General features: G+C 42.5%; 1 protein-coding gene across 4 annotated transcripts in view; it reads right to left on the bottom strand.

The window, feature by feature from the left end:
* Positions 1-11,914, bottom strand: part of LOC149866414 (solute carrier organic anion transporter family member 1B3-like) — a 37,381-nt gene extending 25,467 nt beyond the window's left edge. For 2 of the 4 annotated variants that reach the window (XM_090043574.1, XM_090043578.1), the window contains exons 1-4: positions 11,849-11,914; positions 4,037-4,193; positions 673-814; positions 454-586 (exon numbers count right to left, since the gene is read on the bottom strand). In XM_090043574.1, coding sequence (XP_089899700.1) covers positions 454-586; positions 673-814; positions 4,037-4,168 — 407 coding nt within the window. In that variant the 5' untranslated portion in view covers positions 4,169-4,193; positions 11,849-11,914. Of the gene's footprint in view, positions 1-453; positions 587-672; positions 815-4,036; positions 4,210-10,131; positions 10,339-11,848 lie in introns of all 4 variants that reach the window. The other 2 variants (XM_090043577.1, XM_090043575.1) reach the window with 2 other exon arrangements.
* Positions 11,915-17,454: the final 5,540 nt, after the last annotated feature.

The raw sequence follows: 17,454 nt of genomic DNA, 5'->3' as shown, positions 1-17,454 counted from the left end.
TACCACTTACGTTGTGTCCACAAATTTGTCATGTGACAAGAGGCATGGACATCTGTTTTCTTGGTTTTTCTTTCTGTTTTTTATACCTTTTTTTTTTTACACCCTTATCAAAGAGATAAAGGATTCTTTATGTGAGTGGTGACTCTGCCTGGATAGAGGTGGGCTGACAAGTGGCCGTATTTGATAATTACCTCCTTCTTCAAGGCACTGAAATTTCTTAGATTCCATTTCTTATGGCCATGTGCAGACCCTGTTTGGTATGTTAAATGACTGGCCCCTAATTTTCCATTTTACCAGCGTTTGCAATAACTACCAGCAGTCATTCGAAATAATGCATATGGTGTCTCAGAGAGCCCAGCAAAAAGACAAATGCTTTAGTTCAACAAAATGGAAGAAGAAGTAGTATAGAGTTACAACATTATGGTAGCTTAATTAGTCATAGTTAAGACTTACTATCCCATGAAGAAATGAGGCATTGCTGTTAAAATACTTCCAGCAGACATAATGAAACATCCAAGAGCAATTGCTTTTGGTCTGTGAATTTTGGCTCCATAGTAACTTACGAATGCAATCACCAACAAATTACCTAAAAAAGAAAAAAAAATCATTACTATATGCTTTGCACTGTGTTTGCTCTGAATAATTTACTGTATGTTACGGAAAGCCAATTACCCATCTCAAAACTTCCATCAATTAAGCCAGCGATAGAGGAGGGAATGTCAAATCTTCTTTCTATCTGTGTGATGGAACTTTTCATAATGGTTCCAGATAAGGTTTTACTTAAGTAGGTGAATGACAAAGCAGCCAAAAACACCTGAGGAAAAAATAAGATAGAAAGTGGGAGGTAGAGGAGGAGAAATTAGTAATACACAAATCAAGTAAGTCTGAATCCATGTACAGCTATTTGTATAAATTAAATCTTAATTTATTTACTTTTATTAATTAAACACCAATTATTGCACATATAGTAAAGACATTAATCCAGCAAAGAGCTCTTCTTAGCTTTCAGAAGTGCTTTTCCCATATTCGAGTCTCAATGCCAGAAAGGTATATAAGGTCAGCCTCTGAATTACAGAGCCACTTTCCTGTTTGTGCTTAAGGCTGCCATTATTTGCTTACTATTCAGAAAGCTTGCCTTGCTTTGTTTTGTTGAACAAAGACTTCCCATGATAGTAGCCCCCAACACTAGAGAATTTTTAAAAAGCTACCAAAACTATTGGGGGCTACCTACCATACTGAATTCCATACCATAATCAATTGTTAGGCTACAACGAGTGCTGAGGCCTAGCTGTGGGGAGAAGACACCATAAGTCCTCTAAGTGCTGCTGGAATACATATAAAAGTCCTGGTCAGAGGAGACTTATTGAAACTAGCCCACAGTCTACAGAATCACAATTGTGTTTTATTAGGGTTACTTCTTACCCATCAAGTCTTTTTGTCCCTCTTCAATTTATAAGGTGTTTGGTACCAAAACATGAGAATGAAATGTAGGTTTTATAGCACTCCTGTGTTGGCAAACCTTCTGCTGCTTATCAGTCTGGATATACTTTAAAGTATCTGGATTATATTTACTATACATGCCCGTCTTTGTAAAGGCACTTTAGAATTTGACTTTATATAGTCTTAAAAAATAGCATTTCAATACTGTAATCCAGGGCTGGCCTTATGTCTCTCTGCACCAATGGTCCAGGAGTAGGTAAAAACCATTTCTGAAAGTTTGAGAGGAGCTCTTTTCAGGATTGAGGTCTTTATTGTAGGTGCATACACATACACATACATATATAAGTGTGTGTATGTATATGTGTGTGTGTGTGTGTGTATATACACACACACACACACACATAGATATAGATACACACACACACACACACACACACACATCTATCTATACACACCTGCCCCCCTTCCCTCCACACATATAGAGTATGTACCCATATTTGGGGAGATTAGATCAAGTTCAAAATGTTCACTTGATCTAAGGTAAGTTGAGATGGGGAGGCTAGCAGGGGATGGGCTTGGGGGGATTGAGGGAGGCAAACAGGGTCTGCAGTGGAGATCAGGGGGCAATTGGGTTCCACAGGGTGGGGTTTAGGGGGACAAGCAAGGTCTGGAGTGGGGACCATGGGATCAGTAATATTAATGGGGTCTGCAGAGGAGCTGGACCAGTCTGTAGTGGGAAGAATTGGGGGCCAAGTAGGGTCTGAAGGAGGGATCAAGGGGGAAAGCAGGGTCCATGGGGGGTTGCTGGGCTCTGGGAGGGTTTGGCAAGATCAGGGGGCTAGTGGCATATTCAGAGGGCTTTAGGGAATAGGGAGGTCCTGACCCCCTGGGACCAGGGGCTATTTTCTGTCCTCTAACCCCCCCACCCAGTGAACCAACACTCCCCATCCTGGCCCCTTCTTCCCCCCAGCCTGACTTACTTCCTTGGCTCCCAGCACCAGCCAACACCAGTAAAACCAGCACCAGGAGTGACTTGTAGGATGGGTGGGTTTGGTGAGCTGGGGGGCAGCTGGCTGGTCTATGGTGGGACATGTCTGTTTGCAAGTGGGGTGAGAGGCCAGGGGGCCAAAATAGCCAGGTGCTGAGGAGGAGGTAGGGAAGGCTGAGTCCCAGGCCTGGGGTTTGTGGCTGGGCTTTCCCAGGTGCACTGGAAATCTGTACAGAAGTTCAGTTACAGCAGCATCGCTGGACCCAATCTAAGTTAGACTGTCTCAGAGGTAGGGTTAACTTAGATCAGGTCAGCCATTTTTAGACCAATCTAACTATCCTGAACTTCTGTGCAGTTCAAGTGTAAGGTCTGCACCTGGACAAGCTAAGTTAGCCACAAGATTGGGTAGCCATTTTTAGCATACTCTAACCTCCCCTTAACCTCTCCAAATGCCTGTATATACTTATACTCTGCTTCAGCAGCATATGCTTGCACATTGCAATTCTTGCAAGCAAAGCTTTTTCAGAAGACGCAGCAATCCAGGGGTGCTTAAATATTACCCAGATATTTCAACACAACAGTTTTCTATGTAATCCCAAAACAAACAAACTTGTTGTCCACAGGGTAAAAGTTAAAATATTTTTTATAACTGATCATTAGGTGAGCAAATAAAAGGAACTGGGTTTTGACCTTTTTGATATAACTGACTGCAACATTTGAGAAATAAGAAAATCCTAGGAGAAAATGCGTAAAAGGAGTTGTCTGCTATTTTTATTCAAGTTTGGTTTGGTTTAGAAATTGAATGGGAAAAGTTAATGAGAACAGATAGATGGTTCATATTGACTGGGTATATTAATGCCAACAATTCTAGGAGAACATTTTTCTTCATTTTCTGCAGTATTTTGTTAGTTGTACATCTGGCCTGATGTATGAATCTGAACTGTGGCTTGGCATATCTGTCTCTCATTCATACTTTACTGCATCATTTTCAATTTCCCCCTTTGGATAGGCAATCAGAAATTAGGTGTTGTCATACCATAGTTTAAGTGCATACTGAGATTACTTGAGTTCTGTCTATTGTTTATTTTAATTTTAACTGCTATAGCATTCACACTTTGAAATAAGTTAATAGAAATCATCATCTCTGAAACTGTGAACTTGGTCCCATGAGTTTTACTGGAATCTAAGAATCTATTACAGTAGGTGTATAGAGAGAAAAATTGATTCAGATAAATGTTAATCTCTACCCAATATGCGTAAGATAAACTATTTTAGATATTTGAGAGAATTGAATTAACTTATTTATTTTACAATTATAAACTGCATTTTTATAGACCCCCAAAATCTCTCTCTCTATATTCCTTTTGTATTTTGAAGAACACAACACATACTATAAATGTTTAACAAATAACAGCAATAGTCATTTTGCTCTCCTGGGTGAGACACAGGGAAGTGGAAGTGGATAGAGTGGCGTGGAATTTTAAGGTTGTGAAATATTATTCGAGGAGTCTTTTTTTTTCATACCTTGTGGATTCACTATAAGCTGCCCAGAGCCGCCTTTGGATACTGAGGCATATAAACCCAATCAATCAATCAATAAATAATAACCTTTAAACCAGTGCAACAGGAAGTTTTCTTTTTGACTGCTGGTTGGCTGATTGCTCCATCATCCAGAGGTTGGGTAGGTTCTGCTTCCTGGATTGAGTCATCAACATTATCTGATCCAATTTCCATTTTCATGATTTCTGTTTTTATACTTGATTACCTGTTTCAAATAAGAACTGTGAAAAATTATAATGCATGTAAAAACAAGAAGAATCAAAAGGAGCTGGTTGAATTTTTCCTCAATTAGAACTTTTTTTGGTTATTTCCATCATTATTGTCAAAGCTAAATCTTCATATTGGAAAGGTTCATTTTCAATAACTCTTCAAATACATTTTCTTTCTTTTTTCTCTAAATTTGAAATACTCTGTCCTGTCTTGTCACTTCAGAAAAAAAAGTTGATTTTTGGGCTTATAATAACTTTTCATTTCAAATTTTAGTAAATTTGAAAAAAAAGACTAAAAAATACATTTGAAATTGAAATATGACACTTCACTTGACATGATCATTTTTTAATTACTCATTTGTAAAATAGTGTTTATCTTTTGACTTTTCATGCCAGCAGATTCACACACTAGTTCCAGCATGGATGGAGCACTTTGCAGACATGAAGGAGAGGGCCACACTTCCCCCTTCTCAAACAGAATAGTTTATTATTAATTAAAAACTTGTCATGTGCATGAGATTTAATCCATAGTAGGGGCCAAACATTTCATATTGTACTTTCCTTGTTTTCTTTTCTACATGGTATGTGTTAGAGCTGGCAAGTAACAAATAAACTATTCTAATATAATAAAGTCTGTCTGTCTATGTGTCTGGCTGTCTGTAATGCTTTTGGGCAATTGCACATGTGCCACTGAGAGGGCTGGTGACAACTGGCTGTGGGGGCTCCCACCACCTCAGGCAGGGAGGCAGGAGCCCTACTGCTCAGTGGGAAGAGGCAGAGGTGGAGGACAGGTGGTGGGGGGGAGGGAGGAGCTGCTACCACCACCACTTCAGGGAGAGGGAAGCCCTGCTCCTCCATGGGAGGAGGTAGAGGTGGGCGGCGAGCAGGGGGGAGCCACCACTGCTGCCACCTCAGGTGGAGGGAAGCCCTGCTGCTCTGCAGGAGGCGGCAGAGGTGGAGATGGGGAGGTGCGGGGGAGGAAGGAGCTGCCATCACCGCCTCAGGCAGAGGGAAGCCCCAATGCTCCACAGAAGGAGGTGGAAGTGGGCAGAGGGGGAAGGAGCTGAGGCCACCAATGCCTCAAGTAGAGGGTTGCCCCGTTGCTCCACAGGAGGAGGCTGAGGTGGGTGGGCAGGTGGGGGGAGGGAGCTGCCATTGCCTCAGGCAGAGAGAAGCCCTGCTGCTCCATGGGAGGAAGCAGAGGCAGCTGGGCAGGTGGGGAGGGAGCCACTGCCACTTCCCTCTACCAGCTCAGGCAGAGGGATGACCCACTGCTCTGTGGCAGGAGTCAGAGGTGGGCAGGTGGGCAGAGGGAAGGGAGCTGCCACCATCACCATCTCAGGCAGAGGGAAGTCCCGCTGCTTCATGGGAGGAGGTGGAGGTGGGTGTGAGCAGGCTGGGGGGAAGGAGCCATCACTGAGGCTGCTGCTGGTGCTTCCTCAGGTGGAGGGAAGCCCTGCTGCTCTGCAGAAGGAGGCGGAGATGGGCAGAGGAGTGGGGGCCGCCATGCTGGAGGAGGCGGCAACAGTGGTGGAGGGATTGTTTGCATGACCAGCCCAGAAGGGTCTGCGGGTGGGGGAGGGGCATGTAAACACTCCATTAAACACTCCAGCATTCATGACAGGCAATTGGCTAGTATGCAACCATTTTTCTCCCTCCAAGTATTTTAAAATGTACGTATATTTATAAACCATAAAAATAGAAAATTTTTACAGAAAGAAAACACTTGCTGGCACGTGTCATTTCAGTTAGAAAGTAAAGAAGGACCCTAATTGCAGTCAGAAACCTGAAGAAAAGCCATTTCAGAGCCCCAGTCAGATAGTGAATCTATTAAAAGATACACAAGCTCAGAAATGACCCAAGCATTAAACCTCATAGTCCAGAATAAGAGCACAAAAATCCTTCAACACCACAGTCAACTCATTTCTCCTTTCTCACTACATGTGTAATTTGAGTACGAGGACAAAAATAAGTCTAGATAAAAAGGTTTCCACATATAAAAGCTGGAACATTTAGAAAGATGGATGAACTTTCTCCCAGCTGGAAAAAATCTAGTAACATTGGCAAATATCATTATCACAGGTCATACCACAGAGCAGTGAGGCCAATATTTTCAAAAGGGTTTGATACTGAACCAGTTCAAGATGCATGTGGTTTATGACTCAAGACCCTGTGGTAAGTAGAAGTCAACTGGCATTAGCTTAGACTTTAATGAAAAAGTGGGATGATGTCAGGGTTAGCCTCCCCTTGCCAGCACAGACCAAGAGCAAGTACAACACAGTTACTGGGTGCATCTATACGAGATGTTTACTGCACAGTAGCCTAATAGCACTGCGCAGTAGTGTGCTGGTCAAAAACCATGCTAATATGCTACTGCACAGTGTTATTAGACTATTGTACATTAAGTGTCACAAAAAAACCACGTGCCAGTGTTACTGCACAGTAGATCTAGTTAGTATGTATAAAGTTAGTACTTTATTAAGCAAGTACTAAACTAAATTCACAGTAACTACTGTGTATTAATGAACATGTAGATGCACCCACTGAGGAGCATATGATATGAAGTAAAGCCCTATTCCTTTTGCCTTCTGGTAAATTGCACATTCACACCCTTTAAGGCACGTCTACATGTGCATTAATGTGGGGGGTAACAGCTACGAGAGCCACTCTGATTAAAGCACTGCAGCATCTCCTGCATCAGCATCCCCACACTTAAAAATGACATTTGATGAGCTTTAGTTCAAGTGCTCCCACTGCTATTTTTAAGCATGGGGATGCTGATACACAAGACACAGGAGGCTGCTGGAGTGCAGCATTGGCTATGCTCCAGCAGACTCAATTAATCAAGTCTACTCTGATACACTGGAATTGCAGAGTGTTGGAGCAACCTCAACACTTGTGTATAGGTGCCCTCCATTGCAAGATACTAACAAAATGTGCGCTAACCTGTCTTAATGCTCATTAAATAAAGAGCATGGTTTTAAAGTGATGCTTAATGTGCATTAGCCTATTTTAATGCACATTAACGAAATAGCATGGTTTTTATTAGTGACACTTTAGTGCACATTAAAATAGGCTCATGTGCATTAAAGTGCATGTATGCACGTGCCCTTTGTTTCTCTGGCTCAGGAACTTAGCAGTTAAATGCTTATGGAAACCCAGGCTCCAGTTGTTCATCTGTGAATTGTAAATATGCTAAAAACTGTGAGATGCATGAATGATAGCAATTAATGCTAAGTGGGTTTTTTACAAGCTGATGGAGTCATTGTTGGCAATCCCTCAATTTATGGATGGTCTCTATCATAGCTCATTGATGAATCTTGAAGTGACTTAAGAGTCCCATCCTTGAGTCATAGATGTATCCACAGAAATTGCAGGTGTTTCTGCAGGGGCCAGTAGGTTATGGATTGGGATTCCTCTCCTTTTCTTTCCTCCATTCTCTCTAGTCTGTTTTGAGGGCAAAACTTTTTATCTTGAAATAAGCTGTTGCTTAGTTGAGGCACAGTGATGTAACAAGGCTTTCTAAGTGTCTGGATGTAGGGCAAGAAGGAGAAAAAGTTGAAGGAAAATGTGTTTAGACATGAGCAAAGGTATTAGGATGAAAATTATGAAGCTAAATTTTGGACTGAAGTGGCTTGGGTGCATGCCACAACAAGCTATGAAAAAAATGAAATGCAAATTTTTGCAGGGATTAATATAAATTAAAACTTTTCTCTTCCTAAAATATAGCATCGAGCAAAGTCAGCCTCAGGGGTGGGCAGTATGGCCAACTGCCCAGGGCGCTGGTGAGGGGGTGCCACATGCACACACACACACACACACACCCCGCAGCCCCACAAGTCAGTGACACTGCTGCACGCAGAGGCGGGCAGGCGGGCAGGGGCACAGGGCAGTGTATGGCCAGGCTCCTCCTGAGCAGGAGCTGGAGGCACTGGTGTGGGCTGAGCAGTATGGGTGGCTCTGCCTCCGCACTGGACTGTGCCCTATACCCCTGTCTGCAGCAGTTCCACTGATTTGGGTAGCTGGGGGGGGGGGGGTGCACCAAAATACAAGTTCACCCAGGACATTGTTTTCCCTAAGGCTGGCTCTGGCATCCAGTTTGCTATTTACAGCACATTTATTACCTTAGCCCCTTCCCTTTAAACTTGATTCTTATGTAGAGTTAAATAAGCCTACTCTTTTTCCAATATTGTCAGGGTTTTTTCTTCTGCAAAAACATCAGGATAAAATTTTCCAAGGTAATGCATAATTCTCAAGGTTTAAACTGAGATCTTTCGTAGGGGCTTTATTTTCAGAGAGTACATGTGTTCCACCTGTGCCCAAAGCCACCAATTTGATAAATTTTGGCCTTCATATAGATATGCACAGGCCTTTTCCATTCATGAGAGTAGAGATGTACAAAAATGGAATAAACGGGTTTCATTAGTAGTTATAACATGTCAGATGTAGAAAGACACATGCCCATAAAGTATTTTATCATCAGTCATAATTTAGAACTGTTTTGTCCTAGATAAGCCTTCTTGCTAGAAATTCAACCCAAAATTCAAATCAAAAGTGAATGCATGCCATCTATGTCAATATAATGGGCCAGATCATCAGAGAATGAATGTTGTTCCATTGTTGCCAATAAATTGAATTATAGCAGCTCAGAGTCCAGCTCAGTGCAATATATTGCTGTTATCCATACCCATGCTTCAGTACATTTATGGTTCTCTCCCTCCCACCTTCAATAACATTCACAGTGTTAGGTGTACTTAAAGGCAAAGCATAGAAGTATCTTCAATGGATTTGCACAAGAATGTTTTAATTTGTTGGGTTTTCATAAATACTGTTCTTTAGTGGCCTATAGTTGTTGCGTTTCCAGTAACAGTAACAGAAGAGGAGGAGAACAAACATAGTTAAGTTTGGCATAAACATACAGCCAGGTGAATGAATGACAAGTTTACTGATACAACATTTCTAAACTGGCAGCAGATAGGACTGGGAAAAGGAGGCCAGTGTGATGCCGGTGGTATTCTAACTGGCTTTTATGGATCTCTGTCTATAGTCTTCTTTCCCATCGTATCTATGTTGTGACTTGATTAATAGGGGTCTGCAAAATGGGCCCTATTCAATTTGGATTCGGCCCAAATCAGGGACAGTGATTTGGTTTGTTGATTCAATTCAGTTGAATCTGAATCTGAAGATTTGGCGCTGATTCAGAGAATCAGCGATTCTGCCCTAGACACAGCTTTAAATGTTTTTCTACATACCTCGAGGTACCAGGTGTGGCTCATGAACACTGCAATGCTGGTGTGGATGGAGCATCCCACAGAAGTGTGGGGAGCTCCTGAGCATGCTAGGCAGCAGACACAGAAGTAGACCAGAAGCACTTCCAGTCCACTTCTGGTTCTGCTGGAGAGCATGCAGGGGAGCCCTCCCATTTCCTCAAGCTCAGTGACTGGTGACTCCTGGGTCTGAGAGGGGGGGGCACCTGGGGTCCCCCCATGGCCCATTGCAAGCTGGGGGACACAGGGAGGTCTCCTGTGTGCTCAGCAGCAAACCCGGAAGTGGACCGGAACTACTTCTGGTCCACTTCTGGGTCTGCCGCTGAGTATGGTGGGGAGCCCCCCACGCTTCTGTGGGACACTCCATGCACCCCAGCATTGCAGCATTCATGAACCACCTGTTATCTAGAGGTATGTAGAAAAAACATTTAAAGCAGTGTCTATGTCTGAATTGCCGAATCTTTCCAAATCTCTGTATTGATTCAGAGGGTTCCGATTTGATTCGGAGAGATTAAAGCAAGATTTGATTTGGGTTCTCCAATTTGATTTGGGTTCAGAGATTCGGCCACCAAATCAGGCTGAATCTCTGCTGAATTGGATCAAGGACAGAAGCTTCTCAGACCCCTATTGAATAACTGCATGTATCATTTAAGACAGCAAAGCATACCTTTTTGGCAGGTGTGCCACAAATTAGTCCTGCCACTGATTCTCTTCCCCTGCTTGATCTGCTGCTCTGCTTTCTGCTCCCTGTCCTGTGTTCCCTTCCTGAAGTGCTGCCCTGCTTTCTACTTTCAGATTTCTGTCCCATCTGCTGCTGTGCTGCCTGTCCCCTCCCACACACACAGGGTGCCTGTGCCACAGAGGTTGGCCACCCCTGGTTTAAGAAATGAAAAAGTGTAAGCTCATTATTGTGTTCAGTAATTGAGTCTAGGGAGGATAAGTTTTCAGAGTGCAATGCAAGATTCAGGGTGACAATGATTAGTGAATAACATAGAGCAGAAGACAGCAATGTTATTCTGGCAGCAAGCTGAAATGACCCAGCTCAGGTTTGAGCCAGGTCACTGCCTTTAGGACTGGACCAGCACTACTGCTTATCCTCACTGCCTACCAACAGTACAGCATGGGTGAAACTCCCTGCTTCTTGGTCATGGTATTGTACAAGCAATCTCTAGCTGCCTGAGCCCTGCTCACCCCCCACCCCCATCCAGCTGCAGTACAGAGTGAGTAAAGCCCTCACACTGGCTCTGAGCTGGAACTAATGGATCCATGGGCTATAGGTTGCCAATGCGTAATGCAGACCATCCATTTGTGAGAGTTAAGAGCTTCTACACCACATTAAACACTCAGTGCAAGGCTAGCCAAAACCAAAGGATGACAGAAACCCCTGAACAAAGTGCCAGTCACAGGTGTCCGCATCACTTAAAATCACTTTTGAGGACTGATAAGGTATCATAAGATTTGCATAAGCTCTGTACTTCCAGGTACTTGGGCTGGAATCCATCTCCTAATGAGTAGTGCAAGAACATCCAGGAATTCAGTTTGGTTTCCCACTCACTTGTTACTAACTAATTACAACAGATAAGAAATGCATGGCTACAAATTTAGATTGGATAACGTTTAATTGTTTTACAAAGATTGAGATAGTACAACTTGTTACAAATTAGCAGGAAGAAGAAATACTGCTACCTGTATATCAATACTTAAGCTTTCACACTTTTAATGTTAACCACTTTTAAAGTTTTGAATCATGTTTTCTGCATTAGTCATCTTTGAAGGGCAGGACATCATCATATGAAATATAATGCATCATAGTCATATCCCATTCAGAATTCATTGGACCTATGTTGATTTATACCAGTGGAGGCCTATACCAGCATTTTTATTTGATTTTTGAATATATTAAAAATAAAGAATATCTTTTAATTTTTCAGCTCACATAATATGAAAAATAATTTATACATTTTAATGACTTCGAAGTATGATGTAGGGCTATAGTGTTGTATATTTCATACTTGCATTACCATTGTACTTATATTATTACTGTACTAGTGCTTGTATTGCTTATGCGGTATATACTGCAGCATACTGAACTGCCCTGCACTATACTTTGCATATATATGGCTTTTTAATTGTCACCACTGTTTTCACATGCCTATATTATTCGAGAATATCCATGTGCACATCTGTATACCCAAAATGGTTATTGTTAAGCTTTCACAGGTAGTATTTATCATAAAGGATATTCCTAATGCCATCCTAAGTTTCTTAACTTAAAAAAATAAAAAAATGATAACAGTTATCATTATACTGAAGTGGGGATTTTATATACAGATTTATCATAAATCTTAAAAAGAAAGCAAAAATCACATTTAAAATGTGCCTACCTAGATTATGTATGCAGCAGAAAAGCAGCTATCCCATCACACAAACTGTTGAAAAACTGAGCAATCTCTCCTGTGTTCTGATATTTATCAGAAGAATCATTAACTTTCCAATATGGCCAGTTTCCTAGGCAAATAGAAATTAGAGGTTAGGTACACTGCTTTAATCCTCTTATCTTCTCTCAGGGCTGCCCTCTCTTAAGTGCCCCAAATTATGTGTGTGTGTACCGGATTAGTTTGGTAGAAAAATGTTCAGAATTAAATTGGTAGAATGAGTTTTGGGCAAAACAAATGCGAGTCTCTTGGTTTTAATGCATGCAAGATATGTCTACAATACGACTACTCATGACACCAGAATCAAATGTCATCGCTCCTTTTAGATTGTTTAGCCCTTAGTAATGTTGTGCCTGGTTTTGGGGATTTTTTTTAACCTGCTTCAGTCAACTATTCCATAATTAATAACGCTGACATTTAGGTTATTACAATTAGGCTTTGTATTTGATATCGCATTTAGTGAGCAGAGACAATTCACAATTCTTAGGGCTATTGTTTCAGGGTCTAAACCTCATCAAGTTAGACACCCTTCCCGATCAGTTCTACTTGCATCATTTTAAAACAGAACTCCAGGTTCTTTCAGATGAGATTCACCTTCTAGCAAAAGACAACATCTTGCCCCCTCAGCAATGCTGTACAGCAGTTAGAAATATGATGTTAATGATAGGAGGAAACAAATAATCAGACTTGAATAACCTATTCTCATCAACTGTGTTCCCCACTGTTGTAGGCAACCACATCATATAGTCCCTTTAATAAACATGCCTTGCCATAAAACCAACAAGTGTCTTCCCACTACTCTTTCTGAAACTGACCTAAAATGTCACTGATGCCTTATGTTCTGATGGTTAGAAAACTTCTCCAATTCCCAGCCTAAATTAATTCATGACCAATTTAAATCCATTAGAACTTAAACCAGTTATCTAGTTGTTCTCTTTGGCATTTATACCTTGAACATAATTATAACAAGTAATCTTATCCCCTCTCAATCTTAATTTTTTGGGGGGGCCAAACAAGTCCAGCTCTTTTCATCTCTATTCATAAGGTTCTCCATTTTTGCAAGCATCCTAGTAAGCTTTTTCTTTACTTGTTTCCCTCTGAATTCATATTTAATGTTTGTGGATAACCCTAATTTTACACAGTATTTCAGAGGATGTCTCACCAAGGACTTGCACAGTTACATTAACATTTTCCTATTTCAGCTGGAAATATTTCATGCGATACCTCCTAGAATGGTCTTTGCTGTTTTCAGAGTTACATTACATTGGACATTTCTAGTCATCCTGCAGTTGACTAATACACCTAGATCCTTCCTTCCTTCAAGCATTTCCAACTGATTGGCCCTCATCTTACTGCAGAAATTCTTGGTATTAGACCCTTTCTGCATGATCTTACACTTTGTAGTAGTAAATTTCATTCCATTTCTCTTAGGATCTCTAGGTAATTCACTTCATTCTGCATAGTGTCTTGAAAATGCTGTTTAATTTGGTATTGTCAGCAAATTTAAAAATTGAGGGTGGGACGCTTTTACAATATAGCTTGAAGGATGAAGGAGGTAGTGAACAGTTGATTTTCTCTCAAAAATTAAACCCTGGCTACTTTCCTTCAACTCTGAGCTGTTTGCCAGTTCCTCTGACCTGGGCCATGACTAGGGTGAAGTCCTGAAAGGTCGTCCCAGAGCAGCTGTCACCAAACAGCCTCGTTCGGTAGGTCTTGGAGCCTCTTGGAGTCGATCCAGGGCTGGGTAGCTGAGTGCCCATCTGCATGCGCATGCATGTCCCCAGCCCAGCAGGTCAGTCCATGTGGAAGGGAAGGGGTGGGGGCTAGACTGAGGCCCCCACGGTGAGGGATAGTGCTACAGAGGCAGGAGCAGGGGTAGCTGAGTTGAGCCCCATCTGGGTGGGATTTACCTGCTGGGGAGGCACACCCCCAAATATTTTTTTCTTCCTCTGCCTCAATCTGCCCTCCTTCCCTCCCCACAGACTTACTTGCTGGGTGGGGAGGAGGGGAGGGTGGTAGCGGCACATGGTAGCTCTTGGGTTGCTTTTAAATGCCAAAGGTGATCTCCTACTTAAAAAGGTTGAAGACCACTGTCCCAAAGGAAAACTTTTCTTGGTCTGCAAACTTTTTCTTCTGCAAAAACATCAGGATAACACATGCCCATAAAGTATTTTATCATCAATCATCATTTAGAAGCATTGTGTCTTAGATAGCTCTTCTTACTAGAAATTCAACCCAGGTTTGAACTGAGATCCTGTGCAGGGGCTTTATTTTCAGAGAGTACGTGTTCCATCTGTGCCCAAAACCACCAATCAGTTTGATAAATGTTGGCTTTCATATATATATATGCACAGGTCTTTTCCATTCATGAGAGCAGAGAGGTACAAAAATGGAAAAAACAGGTTTCATTAGTAGTTATAACATGTCAGATGTAGACAAACAGATGCCCGTAAAGTATTTTATCATCAATCATCATTTAGAACCATTGTGTCCTAGATAGCCCTTCTTACTAGAAATTCAACCCAAAATTCAAATCAAAAGTGCTGTGCCCCCGCTGTGCCCTGCCTGTTGCCTCCTACCTCCAGTGCCCACCAAGTCCTGTGCCCGTTGCCCCCACCTCCAGTCCCTACTAAGCCTCCACTCCTGTTACCTCTAGTCCCCAACAAGATCCCTTGTGCCCTTATTGCCCCCACATGTAGTTGCCCCCAAGCCTCATGCCCAGCCTTTCCCCCCATATCTAGTCCCCCCAAACCCCATGCCCTACCCTTGCTCCTGCCCTTAGTCCCCCTCAAGTCTCCTGCCCCTTATATTTTCAGCTTTTTCTATGCAAAACTATTATTACCTTACTCAGAATTAAGTAATCAATAGTTCCATTTCAGCCTTTTCTTTCAGAAAAGCAAAATTTGTTGTGACAGAGGAAGATCTCATAATGCATTATGATTATATCGGATTGATAAGTTTCATGCTTTCCCCATTGAATTTAGAGCCTGATTCAGAAAACATACTTAATCAAGTCAATTGAAATCAGTGGATTAAAACCTGCATTCACAGTTAATACAGAGAGTTAAAGCATGCACTAAAAATTAAAACTTGGGCAAAAACTCCTGGTCTATGTAACTGGTATAGTTGTCTTACAATAGATGTGCTTTTTCCTTTTTCCAAGGGTGTCTTTAATGTAATGCAGGCATTTATTTATCCCAGTGGGATCACACAAGGAGCAATACAGCAATCATCTTTATTGTATGAACAAAAGGCTTAACGCAATGCTGTTCAAACATAACAGCAGGGAGCATCCTACCACAAGAGAAACATAATGTAGAATAGCTCCACTGGCTGGAAAGAGTGCAGGTGCATGCTCACACATACACACCTGACTCAGTACATAACACCCCTCCCACAGATAATGCCATCCTTAAAATACTGAGGCCAGATGGTGGACTCCCCAAATTATCCAATTCAGGGGTTGGAGTTGTCTCACTAGAGATGCCAGCAGGCTCTTTTGGCTTTTCCTGAGTTGCTTTAGCAACTGCAGTATTCCATAGATCTGGAACAACAACTGGTGCATACATAAGAAATGGTCTTGACGGCTATATGATGTCTTCTGTAGATGGCTCATCATCTGAAATTCAACCTCACATCTGATCAATATGTCAGTAGAGTGCCTTGTCATCTAGAGACTTGGCCTTGTATGAAACCAGTCCTGTAGCTTCAAGGATTTATTTCAGACATCCACTGTGACTCAGTTGCAGAGTTCTGGACGTGCACAGGACTTTTTTTTGTTGATGGTCCTTACAGGGGAAGTGGCCCATTATAGATGGACCTGGGATGAGTGGCCACACTGGGGTAGGGCCTAGGTGCTGCAGGCTCAATTTCCCTAATTTTGTATCTCACCTGCTACAACTTGGTGCAACTATAAAGGATATCAGGACATAGTACCTGATCATATGGGATTTGTTGAGACTGGTGCAGGTCAAGATGTCTGAGAGTCTCCTGTTGTCAACAGCATCCAGGCCATGTAGGAAAAGGAATAAATCAATATAACTCAAACAATAGTGTCCATGTTGCTTCAGGCCTCGCCTCAGCCCAGTAGCATAACACAGCTGCCTTTCTCCAGGCAGTCAGGGCTCTTCAGAGTTTGCCCCCTGTTATGAGCCCAGTCCAAGTGGGCTGGCCCGTCTCAAGCCAAGCCCTTCAGGTAGCCTGGGACCTGGACCTTTGGGGACCCTAAAGGTACCTGACCTCCAGTGGCTGTGTGACAGTCAGGGTTCTGTGGGGGAGAGCCACTGTTGAGCTGGTCTTTGAACACAGGTCCTTGGCTCTGCTAGTGGAGGGATGTGACGTGGGCCAGTGCCCATGCCATGTTCTCCCCATTCTAAGGCAAGTGCTGCCAGAGGGGCACATCAGTAATTGCAGCTCCAGGGCCCTAGGCCACACCAAATGTGCCAGCCACTTGCCTTTTTATCAGGCTGAGTCCCAGGCCCCTGTAGAGCTTGACTTTTGGTTCTCACTCTGGCCTGGGGAATGGGCCTGTGGAGAGCACACTGCCTGCCAGCTGCCTGTCTCACCCAGAGAACAGGGGCGTGGAAGAGTATGCTGTTAGCCCATGGGCTCACTGCTCTTTTTCTGAGCCGAGAGGGAGTACACTGCCTGCAGAGCACTCTGGCAGTCATCACCCCAGTAAGTACAGGGCTCAGCCAGGTCCCTGCTATACTCATCTTGGAGAGAACTGGAATTCTTGTTTGGTGCTTGACCATTGAGTCTCAGTGGAATCAAGCCAAGCAAGTCTTCAGTCAATGGTTCAACCAATAGTTCTGCAGAGCTTTGACTTGTTGCTGTCCATGGAGTTGCTGTTATAGTAAAAAATAGTTAATCCTAGGTTCCAATCAGCATCAATAATATGCCTCAATGCATCTTTAGTAGTTTGAACCATCTGCTTGGCATGGCCATGGGATGAAGGATGGAACAATGTAGATGTGGTGTGATAGATAAGATTCCTGTTCTTGGACTTCTGAATTCTTCAGAAGTAAATTGTGTACCATTGTCAGACATACCAGAATGCGGAAGACCATGTATCTCAAGGAGTTTCCATACAACCTGGATTATGGTGCATAATGTCACTGATGAACCTCAGCTACATATGTTGAAATCCTTTAGTTTGGCAGAAGATCATACTGGTTGAAATGGAGCCATCTAATGTTTCAGAAGTCAGTGCAAAGGGAGAATATTTAATTTTATGACTTGTCACTAGGTTTGGCTACAGATCTGAGTGAGTGAACAAATTCAAAATCCTGCAACCCAAAAGCCTGCCAACAAACACTATATATTTCTGGTTAGCCTCAATAATCCAATTGATTTCCAGATAGAAGATGAGCTAATTTTCATACCAGGCCCAAAACACAACCCTGGCCATGTAGAATTCTTCAATGATGCCCGAAGTTGTCATTATGGAAAACAGCCTCACTAAACACTAGGGCTGTGCAAAGCTTTGGTGGCCAATTCAATCTGGAGGAGATTCAGCCAAAACCGGCAGCTGAATCTCCAAATCTGAATTGAAT

The sequence above is a fragment of the Crocodylus siamensis genome, chromosome 4 (genome assembly GCF_052110815.1).
Source record: "Crocodylus siamensis isolate JL-2025a chromosome 4, ASM5211081v1, whole genome shotgun sequence".
In the NCBI taxonomy this organism is placed as follows: Eukaryota; Metazoa; Chordata; order Crocodylia; family Crocodylidae; genus Crocodylus; species Crocodylus siamensis.
This window is presented reverse-complemented; position numbering and strand designations above follow the sequence as displayed.